This window comes from Macaca fascicularis, chromosome 1 (assembly GCF_037993035.2).
Source record: "Macaca fascicularis isolate 582-1 chromosome 1, T2T-MFA8v1.1".
NCBI lineage: Eukaryota > Metazoa > Chordata > Mammalia > Primates > Cercopithecidae > Macaca > Macaca fascicularis.
In genome coordinates, this window is record NC_088375.1 from 195610012 (window position 1) to 195627361 (window position 17350).

Here is a 17350-nt window from a genome sequence, read left to right on the forward strand (position 1 = left end):
ATTTCTTAAAAATTAATATTGCTTCATAAATAACTGCACAAATATTACATTACATGTTTCTTTGAATTAAAATCAATTTTAATTATCATTCAAAAGAAAACTACAAAGGAGGAAAATTTTGACTTAGGTGTATTTCTTTTTTTTTTTTTTTTTTTTTTAGTTCTTTTTTTGCATAAGAGAGTAACAAAGAATTTGATAAACTAATCCCCTTCAACCTTTTTTTCATGCTCAACACCTCATCCTTGGCTCCAACTATTACATTAAAACAGGAAAAATGCAAGGAAAGTATAAGGAGCTCAAAGTGGCTCAGAGGAGAAGACTAGGCCTTTACTTCAATAACATACCCAAAGAAATCTTATTAGCAACTTCTTTAAAAGAAAAGGAAAAAAGGAAAGAGACAGAACCACATCGATTAAACTCTATTTGAATGTAAGCCAAACTTTATTACAACAACGGCCCACTGCCCTGGAGCTTTCAAGGATATAAACAGCAGCAGCTGATATGGTTTAGGCTCTTTCCCAGAAGTAATCATCCCCACTGAGGCAACACCCACCATGGAGTCCTGGAGCAGGTCTTCAAGGCGGGATAAGCTGGTGTTGTGGTCACAGGAATATTTTCGTTTAATGGAATCTTGGAGGTTCCTCAAGAATGACTCCAGCTCTCGTGCATCACTGAAGAACTATGGGAATACAAAGGAAGGATGCCTTCTGCTCAAAACATCAGAACACCCGGAATGTTAACTGAGAAAGAACAATTTTACTACGCAGAGCTTAGCAAAGCTGATTACACCCTACTGGATTAGTGAGAGTTCATTACAAGGACCACTGAAACATAAACCGAAGGGCTTAAAAAGCCATGCAGCAAAATATTAGTGTTGACTACCCCAAACCCTACCCTATAGAAAAGTTAGTTGTTTCACCCCCTCAGAAATCACTGCTCTTTCCTCTTGACTTCTGGCTAGGTACAGCATTTGGCTGTGGGGTGTATTTCATGAAAAACCTAAGGTTGAGTGATCAAATGTTTCAATTCATGTTATGAAATAATCAGGGAGACTATTTAATTTAGGGCAAAAGGCCGGGCATGGTGGCTCATGCCTGTAATCCCAGCTATTTGGGAGGCTGAGGTGGGCGGATCATGAGGTCAGGAGATCAAGGTCTTCTTGGCTAACATGGTGAAACCCCGTCTCTACTAAAAAAAAAAAAAAAAAAAATTAGCTGGGCGTGGTGGCGGGCGCCTGTAGTCACAGCTACTCAGGAGGCTAAGGCAGGAGAATGGCGTGAACCCGGGAGGCAGAGTTTGCAGTGAGCCGAGATTGCGCCACTGCACTCCAGCCTGGGCGACAGAGTGAGGCTCCGTCTCAAAAAAAAAAAAAAAATTAGGGCAAAAACAGAGATAATGGCTTATTTCCTCCTCCCACCTCACCTGAAAATAAGCAGTACTTTTTTTTTTTTTTTAAGACACTTGCTCTGTCACCCAGGCTGGAGTGCAGTGGTGTGATCTTGGCTCACGGCAACCTCTGCCTCCCAGGTTCAAGTACTTCTCCTGCTTCAGCTTCCCAAGTAGCTGGGACTACAGATGTGTACTACCACACCCAGCTAATTTTTGTATTTTTAATAGAGAAGGGGTTTCACCATGTTGGCCAGGCTGGTCTTGAACTCCTGACCTTAAGTGATCTGCCCGCCTTGGCCTCCCAAAGTGCTAGGATTACAGGCATGAGTCACTGCGCCCAGCCAGCAGTACATTCTTTCATGTTCTGACAGATGGAAAAAAGACAAAAAAGATCATGATATTTTACAGCTCCTCCCATCAAGAGGTGGAGTCTATTTCTCCTCAACTTGAAGTTAGGCATAGCCACACGTCTGGCTTTAACCAAAGGCACATTAATAAATGTGACAGAAGCAGGAAAAAAGGGCTTGTGCTCTAGGACTTGCTCTCTCTTTCTGCTTGTGAAACACAGCCACGTTGTGAAGAAAGCTGCTGGATGCTAGAGACACACGGCTTGGTGCTCCAGCACCTAGCCAACTCTTGGACATGAGCAATGCCATTTGGGACCAACCAGCCCCCAGCCTGTCTGCAGCCATGAGTAAGACAGGCAAGATAAGATGAACCACTTCGCAAAGCCCTGCCCAAAGTGCTCAGCTACTGAATCACGAGCTATCTAAATGACTATTGTTTTAAGCAACTAAATTTTAAGGTGGTGGTTTATACAGCAAACGCACACTAATGCAGATGTGTTTGTAACCTCACCTTCAACATACATATGTACACACACACACAAACACAGAAATCCATCATACCTGAAAATAAGCAGTATTCTCTTTCACATGCTGCTCAACACACAGGCACAGCTGCTTCATCCACTGCAACTGGGACTGGACAGCAGCACTATACGCCTGCAATAAACAAGCACACAGACAGAAGGGCATGAGTTTAACAGACTCAATATATATATGTGCAATACTATTTTCCAAGTACAACTCTGCTAATGATAGAGAAGCCAACAGAAAAGATGTGGAGATACTTGACTGGCATCTGCTCAATGCTTCCCATGTGTAAGAAGTGTTCCTTTAATCCAAAATGGTTTTGTTAGAGGGGGTTACATAGAAAAGGCCTCTTCCACACTCAGTTGTAAGTAAATGATCCAGGCAGCAAAACCCAGGCATAAATTCCTCCAGAATTCTTCCACTGTTTCTCTTCTTTTGGCAAAGGCACCACATCAACAAGAGTCAAGTCAGGATCTGTCTGGACAGTTACTTGAAGAAATACAGTCCAAGTCCGCTTTTCCTCTGAAAGCTGGGAGCCAATGTACCTTCTATCGTTTCTCTCAGTAGTCTCCTTAGACTAACAGAAATGTTTGCAGGCTTTTGAGGGATACAGGAACAGTCAGGAATGAAAACAGAGAAGACCCAAGACAAATGATCCCTGACACTTCCTCCAAGTCTTTCAGTTGAACAAAGTCTCTAATTTGAACACTTTTATAACAACAACCTCTCAGCATTTGACCTCCACATATTCTCGAGTCACACACCTCCACTGTCTGCTTGGCTGGGTGGTTCTCAAGTGAAAGTAGTTCTGCTGTATCTTGTAGAGAACGAAACACATCCTGTTTCTCCTCCAGTTCCATTGTCAACTCCTGAAAATTGAATTCAATTTTACAGAATAAGTGCTCTTGGCAGTGGGTAGTGGCTAGCATAAATAAAAGCTGTGTTCCCTCCCTTATTTATTTATTTATTTATTTATTTTTTGAGACAGAGTCTTGCTCTGTCTCCCAGGCTGGAGTGCAGTGGCGCAATCTTGGCTCACTGCAAGCTCCGCCTCCCGGGTTCACGCCATTCTCCTGCCTCAGCCTCCCAAGTAGCTGGGACTATAGTTGCCCACCACCACGCCTGGCTGATTTTTTGTATTTTTAGTAGAGACAGGGTTTCACCATGTTAGCCAGGATGGTTTCGATCTCCTGACCTCGTGATCTGCCCGCCTCGGCCTCCCAAAGTGCTGGGATTACAGTTGTGAGCCACCACGCCCGGCCTTCCCTCCCCTATTTTAAAGGAACCTACAATATAGAATTGGTGGCAAAATGAGATGTATAAACAGTGCATGCCAGAGGATTGCAGAGAAGGGCACAAACACTAGAATTACTGGAAAATATTCACAAAGGACATGGGACCTGACCCATATGTGAGTAAAATGCGGGAACACAGAATGAGCATTGGACCACAGAAAGGAGATAACTTGTCTGGAGTGGACAGTTCCTGCACATCAGCACCCACACCAGTACATGACACACCAGGACATGGGTATCAGTGACTGGCTGGCTTTGCTTAGAGTATTCAGCCTACAATGCTCTCTACTGACTAAATTCTATTAACTGCAGGACCCAAGTTAAATGCCAGCTCTTCTGTGAAGCTGGATACTGATCCTTACTATGCTTTCAGAGCACTTTCTTTATATCTCTGTTATAGCCTAATTTCAGTTCTCACATAGCCTGTTTATTGTATTATAGTATGCATTCTTCCTTCTAAAGTATCTAAAGTGCATGTTAAAAACAAAAACAAGAAACTCCCTATTTGCATAGTTTACAAAATCTTTAAAAATCTTCTGAGTGTGAAAATACTAAAAGTAGCAAAAAATAATCCTAACTTGTCTACATCTTTCAGTGAAAAGAATAAAAAGCAGTGTCCTATTGTCCAATGTTAAATTTCCCTTCCCATTTTACAAACAAAGAGATTGAAACAAAAAAGTTAATAAATGAATAAAGGAGAATTCAGAAATTTGTGGAAAGTCCAGAGTATATCCCAGTTAAATAATACTATACTAAATGCTTTGTCTAGGTTAGCTTATTAAATCTTAATCTTTTATACAACCCTTTGGGAATACGTGCTATTAGGGAAGGGGATAGCTTCGAAGTGGTGCTATTATCTCATTTTATGGAGGTCCAGAGAGATCAAATGACTTCCCAAGGTTATAGAGCTAGTTAGTGGAAGAATAAGAATTTGAACTTAGGTACTCCAAAGCCTATAATCTTAACCACAAAGCTGTATTGCTTCTGAAATGACTCAATTTACAGATTGCTGCTGTATTCACCCAAGACACTGCCATTCTAAATGCATTCTAGATAAATTAATTCTAAGGTTCTACTGTCCCTCTCTCCATTTACACTTCTCACATGCATGGATGCACTGAGTAGGGCCCCTATTTCTATCTAGCAGAATGCAACTCCAGCCACCCAAGCTTTCAGCAGACTAGCCCCTGTCTCCTTCTGCTGCTGTCAAATAAATATTACAGGCCTGCTGCTGTGCTAGACTCACAGAGAAGTAATTTCTCTTGGCTGAGATATTGGAATTGTTGTCACTCCAGTCATATGCTAGTTCCTCCTCCTCCTTCTCATTCAACCAGATCAACTCAGCTGTAGCTCTGGAAACAAATTTATGTAGGCTCTGAAGGTGCCTCATCCGGAAGCTAGAAGTTTCCTAGACAAAGCAAGGATTATAAGGTTAGACTGCTAGCCTTTGTGTAGAAGATAGCACATTTGCATCAAAGTAGAGAATAACTCAGGAAATGAATTTGCTTTTAATCTCTGGATTTTTCCCCATGGATTCAAGTTTTGTACAAGTTTGATATAAGACTCCCAGAACTCTTGTCAATCCTAAGTAGAAGACAGAATTCATAAGGCCTTTGTGGTGCTCCCTGGATAAAGAATGGTCCTGGGCTGTCCTACTCTGGACACTCTTGATAAACAGGGATGAAAAACAATAGATCAGAGGGAAAGTCCCCTCTCTACAATCTCAAACTTTTAGTTTTGGTCTCTCAAAGTGCATATAGCCACAGGTTTGCTGAAGCACAATACCTAGGATAGGTTATATTTATTTAAAACTTTTAAGAACAGTAGCTTCTGACCCGTTAAGAAAACTGAGAAAATGTTATAATACATATGAATAAGTGCATAGTAAATGGCATAACCTAATAAACAGAAAACCAAAACAGGGCCAAACCAGGAGATTTCTGAATTAGGTAAGAGAATTGATTGGGAGACACCAGACTCTGTATAAGCAGAACATAAGAGAATCGGCAGAAACTTACCTTCAATTTACAATACTGTGTCTCCAGCTTTCCAAGAGTTTCAGCATAGCTGGTACGGAAATTCTGGGACATCTTTCCCTGATTAGAAAAGAACGAAATAAAAATACATTAGAGAAAGAGTAAGTAAACTATGTGTTATGGTTGCAACTATGCAAATATTATGTCTAGATAGAGATATGGATTGGTTGCTCTAAGAAAACAGAAGCTTGGACAACAAATTTCTGAGTCATATTTTATAGCTTGGAGCAGCACTAAGTGGGCAACAGTTGAGCAGGGTAATTACAAACAACAGACCTCACTATCCTGTGTTTCCAGCAATTCTGGTAGCTAGCTTCTAAGCAAAACCAATGCCTGATGATTCCCACTCAATTGTTTTTTTGAAGGGAAGAGTTGAAATATAAAATGGGAAGATAGAACAGAGACTGAAGGAGAGAGAAAACTGTGTCAATAGTTTCTCTATACCAGCTCTCAACTGCAGGCAGATGGGGAAGCAAAAAGTGCCTGAATTTATAGAGGCAGAGGGCTTGAGTTTGGATCTGCATCCATTACTTACTAATTCTGACCTCTCAGCTTCTAGTATCACTTTTCTTTTTAGTAAAAAGGGGTTAATAAAAATACTTTTCTCACAAGTTTATTTCAAAGATTAACAGAAACACTTCATGTGAAAAGGGAATTTGTCATAAACCACTCTTCATCATCATTATTCTATTCCAGAGCACCCTCGTACTTCGATACAGCTTTATTGTGTGCACTGTCCTTTCATCCGTTCCATCCACGTACCTCCTGTAATGTGGATTCTGAAGGCTACGCACCTCATACAACCTGGCCTCCTTGACACTTGAGCCCAGCTCTTCTACACTGGTATGGATGTGCTGCTGCGTTTCTAACTGCAACTCCACACTAGGCAGGTCATTGCCCCACTCTGCTCGTTCCAGTTTCATCTGAAAAAGAAAAAACATATACCACATAATTTACTGAATGGCTTGGTAGGAAAATGGTCAGAATCAACGTTTGGACAAGGAAGCAAGGGGTAGAGGACTGAGCAAAAGACATCTAGGCCATCTCCTTCAATCTACAGCCTCTTACAAAAAAATTACGCCATCATCACCGCTAAGGAGCAGGAGAGCAGAGCTCACCAATTATACAATAGAGCAGCTTTTCCTGCTGCATTATTAGTATACATTCCTAGAGCAATCAACCAGAAGGGAAAGGGAACTTCACAGGCTTAAAATGCTTAACTTTACACTTTAGGCATTTCTCTTTATGGAGTCTTTTAATTTCACAATCATAACTGATATAACAAAGAAGTATCTGAAAATATTTAGCTTCATTCATGACGTCAACTACTGGCCAATGGAAGATAATTTCAAAACAGTTTATTTTGGGATATTTTTATTTATTGCTACATAGGGAATATATTATGTGGACATAGGAAGAATTTAATATAAAACAAAAGGGTTAGAAAGATAAGGGCAATATCAAATTTGAACCACTATCATAGAACACATGTAAATAGGGCCCCTTGGAACTGCAGAATACAGTAGTCTTGCTTAAACTTAAGAGTTATGATTGCCGGGCACAGTGGCTCATGCCTGTGATCCCAGCACTTTGGGGGGCTGAGGTGGGTGGATCACCTGAGGTCAGGAGTTCAAGACCAGCGTGGTCAACATGGTGAAACCCCATCTCTACTAAAAATACAAAAATTAGCCAGGCGTGGTGTTGGGCACCTGTAATCCCAGCTACTCGGGAGGCTGAGGCAGGAGAATTGCTTGGCTTGAACCCAGGAGGCAGAGATTGCAATGAGTGGAGATCGTGCCACTGCACTCCAGCCTGGGTGACAGAGTGAGACTCTGTCTCCAAAAAAAAAAAAAAAAAAAAAAGGTTGAGGCCAGCGCAATGGCTCACGCCTGTAATCCCAGCACTTTGGGAGGCCAAGGTGGGCAGATCACCTGAGGGTCAGGAGTTCGAGACCAGCCTGGCTAACACAGTGAAACCCTGTTTCTACTTAAAAAAAAAAAAAAATTAGCTGGGCATGGTGGCACATGCCTGTAATCCCAGCTACTAGGGAGGCTGAGGCAGGAGAATCGCTTGAACCCTGGAGGCAGAGGTTGCAGTGAGCTGAGATCGCACTATTGCACTCCAGCTTAGGCAACAAGAGTGAAATTCCATCTCAAAAAGAAAAAAAGTTATGATCAACAACAAAAAATGAAGAATAAACTCCTCTGTTAATGAGAGAATTAAAAAAAAAAAACAGATTTACCCTATAAAAAATATAAGACATTCTTCACAGAAATAGAAAAAACAATTCTAAAATTTATATGGAACCACAAAAGACCCAAAATAGTCAAAGCTACCCTGAGCAAAAAGAACAAAACCAGAGGAATCACATTACTTGACTTCAAATTATACTACAGAGCTATAGTAACCAAAACAGCATAGTACTAGCCTAGAAATGGACACATAGACCAACGGAACAGAATACAGAACCCAGAAACAAATCCATACACCTACAATGAACTCATTTTCAACAAAGGTGCCAAGAACATACACTGGGGTAAGGACAGTCTCTTCGATTAATTGTGCTGGGAAAACTGGATATCGGTATATAGAAGAATGAAACTTGACCCGTCCCTTGTCATATACAAAAATCAAATCAAAATGGATTAACACCTTAAACTATGAAACTACTACAAGAAAATACCGGAAACACTTTCCAAGACACTGGTCTAGGAAAAAATTTCTTGAGTAATACCACACAAACACAGGCAACCAAAGCTAAAATGAACAAATAGGATTACATCAAGTTAAAAAGCTACTGCACAGTGAATCAACAAAGGAAAGGGACAGGCTGGGCATGGTGGTTCACGCCTGCAATCCCAGCACTTTGGGAGGCCAAGGCAGGTGGATCACCTGAGGTCAGGAGTTTGAGACCAGCCTGGCCAACATGGTGAAATCCCATCTCTACTAAAAATACAAAATTAGCTGGGTATAGTGGCGCGTGCCTGTAATCCCAGCTACTTGGGAGGCTGAGGCATAAGAATTGCTTAGAATCCAGAGATTGCAGTGAGTCAAGACTGCGCCATTGCACTCCAGCCTGGGAGACAGAATGAGACTCTGTCTCAAAAAAAAAAAGGCGGGGGGACAACCCACAGAATGGGATAAAATGTTTGCAAACTACTCATCTGACAAGGGATTAATAACTGGAATATATAAGGAGCTCAAACAACTCTACTGGAAAAAAAAAATCTAATAATCCAATTAAAAATGAGCAAAAGATTTGAATCGACATATCTCAAAAGAAGACACACAAATGGCAAACAAGCATATGAAAAGGTGCTCAACATCACTGATTATCAGAGAAATGCAAATCAAAACTACACTGTGATATCATCTCACCCCACTTAAAATGGGTTTTATCCAAAAGACAGGCAATATACAAATGCTGGTGAGGATATGGAGAAAGCCTTGTATGCTGTTGGTGGGAATGTAAATTACTACAACCACTATGGAGAACAGTTTGGAGATTCCTCAGATCACTAACAATAGAGCTACCGTATGATCTAGCAATCCCACTACTGGGTGTATACTCAAAAGAAAGGAAATCAGTGTATCAAAGAGATCTGCATTTTCACATGTTTGTTGCACCACTATTCACAATAGCCAGAATTTGGAAGCAAACTAAGTGTCCATCACAGATGAATGGAGAAAGAAAATGTGGTACTTAAACACAATGGAGTACTATTCAATCATAAAAAAGAATGAGAACCTGTCATTTGCAACAATATGGATGGAACTAGAGGTTATTATGTTAAGTGAAATATGCTAGGCACAGAAAGACAAACATTGCATGTTCTCACTTAGTTGTGGGATGTATAAATCAAAACAGGCTGGGAAGAGTAGTACGGGGTCAGAGGGAGGTGGGGATGATTAATGGGTACAAAAAAAAAATAGTTAAAGAATGAATACTACCTAGCATCTGATAGAGCAACAGGATGACTACAGTCAAAATAATTTACTTGTACATTTTTTTGTTTCAACTTTTATTTTTGAGATGGGGTACTGCTCTGTTGCCCAGGCTGGAGCGCAGCAGTGCTATCTTGGCTCGCTGCAACCTCTGCCTCCCAGGCTCAAGTGATCCTCCCACTTCAACCTCCCAAGTAGCTGGGACCACAGGTGTGCGCCATCATTCCTGGTTAATTTTCCATAGAGATGGGGTTTCGCCTGTTACCCAGACTGGTCTTGAACTCCTGGACTCACACAATCCGCCCACCTCGGCCTCCCAAAGTGCTAGGATTATAGGTGTGAGCCACCGCATCCAGTCTATACTTTTTTTTTTTTGAGATGGAGTCTCGCTCTGTCACCCAGGCTGGAGTGCAGTGGCGCCATCTCGGCTCACTGCAAGCTCCACCTCCCTGGTTCACGCCATTCTTCTGCCTCAGCCTCCTGAGAAGCTGGGACTACAGGCACCTGCCACCACTTCTGGCTAATTTTTTATATTTTTAGTAGAGATAGGGTTTCACCGTGTAGCCAGGACGGTCCTGATCTCCTGACCTCGTGATCCGCCCACCCAGGCCTCCCAAAGTGCTGGGAATACAGGTGTAAGCCACCGCGCCCGGCTCCCAGCCTATACATTTTTAAATAACTAAAAGAGTATAACTGGATTGTTTGTAACACAAAGGATAAATTTCTTGAGATGACAGATACCCCATTTTCCATGATGTGATTATACATTACATGCCTGTATCAAAATATCTCATGTATCGTATAAATATATATACCTTCTATGTGCCCACACAAAAAAAATTTAATTAAAAAAAGATAACAGATGTATGACATGGCAATTTTCCCCAAGCTCTCACTTAGAGTACAGTTAGCTGAGGGAAAAGATTCCCAAAGGGAAAACTGTATGCTATTCAGTATGGGACTGTGAGAATTTGTGCCAACCTCACCCATGCAAGATTTAAGGAGAAGGGGGCTTGGGTCTCAGGCAGCATCAATAATTAAGAAAGTCAAGCCAGGTATGGTGGTATATACCTATTGTTCCAGCTACTCAAGAGGCTGAGGCAGGAGGATCACTTCAGCCCCAGTCCAGCCTGGGCAACATAGCAAGACCCCATCACTCAAATGAAAGAATAATAATAATTAAGGGAATCTGCACAGGGAACACAAAGCAATCTCGTCCTCTTAGATAAGCTGCTAAATCTGGTAAACACTAGTGTACTGCATAAGCTTTTGGATATACACCCACCTGCATCTCTTCTACCCAAGACAGTAGTTCATACACAAATCGGAGATTGCCTTCATCTTCAGAGGAGCTGATAGCCACAAGTTCAGCCCGAGTCATAGGCTTTCGGAACCAGGAGGTAGAAGAAGAATAGGGTGCCTTGGTTAAGGGTTCTGCTTTCAGATGAGTAGTGGTTAAAGTAGAGGGTGGAACCAATTCAAGTGAAGTGAAATGGCCCTTCCGGTACAGGTTTGTACACTCTAGGCGCAAGGTGACCAGCTCATCCTGCAGACGCATGACCCTGAAATGGAAGAAGAGAAAAAAGGAAGGGATTTAAATCTATAGTATACTTTTAAAAATAAAATCTTCCTTATCCATTTGACAAAGATATGATAAAAATAAAAATGAGCCACCCTGGCCAACATGGTGAAACCCTGTCTGTACTAAAAATACGAAAATTAGCCAGGTGTAGTGGCACATGCCTGTAGTCCCAGCTACTCAGGAGGCTGAGGTAGGAGAATTGCTTGAACTCAGGAGGCGGAGGTTGCAGTGAGCTGAGATCACACCACTGCATCCCAGCCTGGGTGACAGAGCAAGACCCGGTCTCAAAAAAAATAAAATAAAAAACAAAAAATAAAAATGAGATCATATAAGGAAAAGTGTTTAGAAAAAGTGCTATATGAATACAAGGTGATATTATTAACATCTCCATCTAGTTCAGAATTGTTTTTAAGACAAATGCTAAATTACAGTGTTAAATGGAGGGAAGCTAACAATACTATTTATAGAACTCTCAAATAGTATAATAAAACAAACAATGGATTAGGGGTCAAGAAATGTGGGTCCTAGTCTCGGCTCTGTAAAACTAGCCTTGGGAGGCCGAGACAGGTGGATCACAAGGTCAGGAATTCAAGACCAGCCTGGCCAACATGGTGAAACCCCATCTCTAGTAAAAATACAAAAATTAGCTGGGCATGGTGGTACACGCGTGTACTCCCAGCTACTCTGAGGCTGAAGCAGGAGAATTGCTTGGACCCAGCAGGCAGAAGTCGCAGTGAGCTGAGATTGTGCCACTGCACTCCATCCTGGGCTACAGAGTGAGGTGCCGTCTCAAAAAAAAAGAAAAAAAAAACTAGCCACATGATTTTACACAATTTTCATCTTCTGTGGGTCTCAGTTTTCTCCCCTATAAAAAGAATGTGATGGATCACCAATGTTTCTAAATCAGAAGTTGTGTTGTGTCTCACCCCTGCAGGTCGTTCTAAAATATATGAGAACGGGCCAGATATAGTGGTTCATGCCTGTAATCTCAGCACTTCGGGAGGCTGAGGCAGGAGGATCGCTTGAGCCCAGGAGATTGAGATCAGCATGGGCAAGATGGCAAAACCCCGTCTCTACTAAAAATACAAAAATTAGCTGGGCATGGCAGCCTGCACTTATAGGCCTAGCTACCTGGGAGGCTGAGGTGGAAGGATCGCTTGAGCTCAGGAAGTCGAGGCTGCAGTGAGCCATGATTGTGCCATTGCACTCCAGCCTGGGCAACAAAAGTGAGACCCTGTCTTTAACTAATTAATTAATTAAAAGAAAATATGTGGGATGTTATAAAAGGCCACAACGATTGAAGTAATCCTATAGGTACTTAGTGGGATAGGGGTGCAATAAGGAGAAACTGTCCTCCACTAACTGAACATTGCTGCCCAAGACATCTGTAGTATCTCCATTGAGACACTGACCTCAAATGTCCAAGTTAAAAGATTAAGTGCCTGACTCTTGCTCTACTCTTGATCCATGAGTCTCAGCAGTAAGCAAGTAAGCCCTCCGTTTGAGTCCCTTGTTCCTCACCTAAAAGCCAGCTCTTCTAGCTGGTAGTAATTCTCATCCCGCAGGATCTGGAGATCCACCTGCAGCTGCCTGATGAGACCTTCACACTCCTGAATGTACATAATGACATCTGACTCACATTGTACCGGTTGTCCTGATTCCAGATGAGCAGCATCCTGAGACAGGAAGAGAGAATAACAGTGGGAAAACTTCCATTGCCCCACTCACTAGGACAGAGGGAGCCAAGGAGTCTACTGCAATTCCAAAGAAAAGGGAAGTAATACATCTGGATTCCTCGATTGCTAACTTCAACCATTAGAGCAGAGGGTGAGAAGCAGAAAACATGTGACATAGATGTGGGACAAAAACAGTCAGAGACTTACAGCCTGCAAGGTATTCTTAGCTAGTGTCAGTTTTTCTTCACAGTTCAAAGCACCATTCTGAATTTTGTTTGCAATCTGTAGCAGCAATTCCAGCCTGAAATAAGATAAAACCATAGTCATGTGAAAGGTTCACAGCAGCTCAATAAATAATGTCAGACCACTCTCAGGATCTGGACCCACCTCTCCACAGCCGGCCGAAGTGATTTCTCTCGCTCCAGCATCTCTATGATGAGCTTTCCCCACTCTTCTTCCACATCATTAGGGTGATAACCTTGAGGCAGTTTAATTCGGCCAAATTCAATCCACACCTGAAAGAGCCACTCTTTCAGTCCCAAAACACAGCCATGCCCTCTTGTCCCAGTTTTGATTTACACATCACTTCTTGCTTCCTTACCCAGCCATTCAGCAGTTTTTCCTATTGTCTAACATGGAAAAACAATCAAATATGTATCAGGTTCTTCACCCTTGAGGTAAAGAGCAGAAAAGTCACCTCTAGAATGTAGGGACTACCTACTCTAAGTCCTTCCATTCCTTTTACACTTTCTATAAATCCTCCTTTCCCCTCAGTAACTTTTATTCTGGCAAGGTTACAGTCTCATCTCTACAACTTCAAATTCTCTAGGAATCAAATTCTGAACAGAAGTCTCTCTTCTTTCCACCCTAGGGAAAGATTCAGCTTCCCTCTGAGAAGCAGAAAAATTTATCCACAAAACTCAAGATTTCTGAATAAATATATGCCATTTTTCAATAAGCCCTTTAAAAAACAGAGATGGCTGACACTGCCCCTTTACCACAATATTTTAAGACCAACCTGAGAGTGGTGCTATTATTTGTCACCAGGAGAGTACTTCTATTAATGCAGTTTGGGAAGAGAACACAAGGAATCTATAATCAAGAAGCAACAACAGTACAGACCAGCAAACCCCAAGTCTCAGCAAAGGATAAGCTCTCTTACCTCTAGTAATTTATATAATTCCTCAATTCTTCCTTTTTCTCTCTCCTTGGCCAGAATTTCTGTTTCTTTGAAGTGTATATATTGGTTATAAAGTGCCTATAAAATTAATATTTGGTGAATGAATGGACACAAACTTTAGGACCCAATTTTTCATACCACCTCACCCAGAAGCCAGCATTGATAAGCTTGGAGACTTACTCCCTAGAAAGATTTTACCAAAAAAATTTAAGTCCTTGACTTTACCTTTAGTTCAACAGGGTTTTGGGGAAAAGTTTTATCTGACATCAGTATTGTATGCTGTTTGATCCAGGGAATGAGGGAGTCCACTCGGCTTTGGTATTCTTGCCACCTGGAGTCCACTTCCTGTTGCCAGAAGGTAAACATCACACACCTGATTAGCAATATCCAAAACAACCACAAGAGGAAGTAGCTCAGGCCACTCCAAACTATATAAAATCCCTTTCCTTTAATTGCCTAGATGCTGCTCAGTTTAATGCTCACAGTGCCAGTTTCAAAGCTCCTCAAGGGCTCTCAGGCTGGGATTCAATTTCCTGACACTAAGAAAGGCTACAAACCAAGCTACTAAAAATATTCTGAAAAGAGCTGTGATCTACCTAATCAAGCTGATATATGAATGACTGATAAAATACTTCCTCATCTTGAATTACAGCTAGGGATGAAAGGGACATTCCTTGCTGGCATTTAGCACCAAATAGTCTATGCTAATTGTTACAAAATTAGCAGTATCTAGACTCATTTCCAGGGCCAAGGATAATGTCCATGTATGATAAAGATACTGGATATATAGTTTGATACCATGAGTATACCATCAGTACTTAAGAAAGTGTCTAAGCAATACATTCCACCCAAATGAATCAAAGTCAGAAGGCCTTCTAGGAAAATGTTCTTTTACCGTAGCACTGATCCCTTCTCCACCCTCAGGGACTTTAGGGAAGGCATCATAAATTGAAGACACATAAGTGATTACAGACTTTTCATCTGGAGATGGCACATCCACATCTGAGAGAGAATGGACAAGAAATTTCTTAGTCAGAACAAAGGAACTTGCCAAAAGAAGGAATACTGAATACGCATTCCTTACTCAAGTTCAGTAAACTCTCTCTCACCTTCTGCATCCAGCAGACGAGTGACCCCTAGTCTTTCTGCCACTTCAAAAGCCTGTTCCAGATTCTCTCGGTTACTTTGGATTTGTACCCTCTCCATGTCTACCAGATCGGGTCTGTAAAAGTCCAGCAAGGCACATGAAAGGTCAACATCTACACATCACACATGAGTTCCTCCTAAAAGAAAACCTCCTAAAAGTTCCCAGAGCTGAAAAACACTGAGTTAGAGAAAAAGCAGGAGGTTAAGAAGAGCACAAATTCCATTTTTAAGTATATACCAGGGGCTCAGTGCTCCCTAATGCTAAACTTAAACACACAGTTTAGGTTTGTTGAATGTCATGGGAAAAATATCATCAGTTAGCACTGAAAATTGGGGCATGTTTATGACCACTAAGAACTCAACAATTTTCAATTTTGTCATTCAGAATTCCTATCTCCCTCACCTCACTTCAGCCACCTGCTGTTCCTAAACCACTCCAAAACCACTCCAAGCAAGCCCTCACTCCAGGCCCTTTGCACTTGTATTTCTTCCAACTGGAACACTCTGACCCCAGAAGCCTGCATGACTCACTCCCTCACGGCTCTGCTCTAATATGCTCACCAAAGAGGCCATCTCTGACCACCCTGTCCAAAATATCACAAACCTCTGCCACTTTCTAATCCTGCCATTGCATTTACCACTGCTTGATGGCATACATTTATTACCTATTCTCCCTACTGGAAGGAAAGTTCCATGAGAGAAAAAACTTTCGCTGTTTTCTTCACTGCTCCTTGTGCCCAGTTCCTAGGAAATTAGTTAAATAGATATTCCTTTTTCAAATGAACAAATGAATCAAAGCTTTGATTTTTGCTTGAGGAGGTGGAAATAGCATTATAACTAATTACAAACAAGAGATGAGAAGAAGCCCCGCAGGAGCACAGAAATTCCACTGTTCTTACCGGTATCGGTGAATGAGTGCATTGAACATCTTCCCATCACTCCAGCAGGAGGAAAAGTTGGTGCATTTGATTCCTGTGTAACCAGCTGTCACCTTCTGGGTCCACAGGAGTAGTTTCTCCTTAGCTGACATATCCCCTGATTCTCCACTAATGTAGATGTCAGAGATCTGCCAAAAGATGGGACACAGAATAATTCATTATAAATAAGACACAGTCTTTCAGCCTTCTCTTCTCCATACACTATGGCTCTTAGTAAAACGAAGATCCAAAGCTGGAAGCACTTCAGAGGACTATTCCATCATATATTCACCCCCTTGCTAGTCAAAGAAACACAAATTAAAACCATGAGAGGTAATTTTTCACCTGTCAAATTAGGAAATGTTTGTTTTTAATGATAATATTCACGATTGGAGAGAATATCTAAAATTGGGTACCGTCATAGACTGCCACTAGTGAGAGTATAAATGCCATAACTTCTCTGGATGTCAGTTTTGAATCAAGTCTCAAAACATACATACAACTTGATAGGAAGTCATCAGAAATATAAACAAATAATTTTATACATGAATATTTATCAAAGCATAATAAAGGTGACTTAGCAAAAAGTTATAAAAAGCTTAAATACTAATGAGGGGTTGGGGTTGACTGGTTATAAATCATAGCACAATTATAGCAGAATAGAATTCTTTGTAGCACTTAAAAAGTTATGTTTTAGAAAGTTTCAGGCCAGGTGCAGTGGCTCATGCCTGTAGTCCCAGTTACTCAGGAGGCTGAGGGGGGATGATCACTTGAAGCCAAGAGATGAAGGCTGCAGTGAAGTATGATCATGCCACAATACTGCAGCCTGGGTGACAGAGTGAGACTCCATCTCAAAAAAATAAATAAAAAAGTTTTACAAAGAAAATTTTAATGACATAGGACAATGATTACCAAATTTAAGAAACAGAATATAAACAAAATAATATATAGTAATCTTATTTTGTATAAAAGACACACAAAATATACATTTAAGTACACAGTCATATATATGTACAAATGCATACACATACACCTATGTATGCAATACAGGCACAAATACTGTATGTATGTGAGAAATACAGCAAACTAATAATCATAGTTACCTCTATGGAGTAACATTACAGGTGATTTTCATATTTTCCAAATTTTCTACATCCTGTACATTTTCATAAGAAAAAAGTTATTTTAAGAAATCTCCAAAATACAGAACAAGACCTATTTTAGAGAGATCGTAATGCAGGTGCATGTCTCGTGTGTGCAAAGTGGGACTAATACCACCTTTTCAGGGTTGCTGTGATAATCAGTGAGA

The 17350-nt window shown here is 41.1% G+C and overlaps 1 protein-coding gene across 36 annotated transcripts in view; it reads right to left on the bottom strand.

Annotated features, from left to right (window-relative positions):
• LOC101867430 (microtubule actin crosslinking factor 1) overlaps window positions 1-17350 on the bottom strand; it is a 386272-nt gene that overhangs the window by 191486 nt on the left and 177436 nt on the right. For all 36 annotated transcript variants that reach the window (XM_074011478.1, XM_065533991.1, XM_074011506.1 and 33 more), the window contains 15 exons: window positions 16024-16190; window positions 15088-15200; window positions 14874-14980; window positions 14204-14323; window positions 13961-14056; window positions 13186-13313; window positions 13006-13099; window positions 12644-12798; window positions 10826-11102; window positions 6390-6518; window positions 5578-5655; window positions 4806-4967; window positions 3029-3133; window positions 2298-2393; window positions 554-679 (listed from right to left, as the gene is read on the bottom strand). In XM_074011478.1, coding sequence (XP_073867579.1) covers window positions 554-679; window positions 2298-2393; window positions 3029-3133; window positions 4806-4967; window positions 5578-5655; window positions 6390-6518; window positions 10826-11102; window positions 12644-12798; window positions 13006-13099; window positions 13186-13313; window positions 13961-14056; window positions 14204-14323; window positions 14874-14980; window positions 15088-15200; window positions 16024-16190 — 1953 coding nt within the window. The remainder of the gene's footprint in view (window positions 1-553; window positions 680-2297; window positions 2394-3028; window positions 3134-4805; window positions 4968-5577; window positions 5656-6389; window positions 6519-10825; window positions 11103-12643; window positions 12799-13005; window positions 13100-13185; window positions 13314-13960; window positions 14057-14203; window positions 14324-14873; window positions 14981-15087; window positions 15201-16023; window positions 16191-17350) is intronic.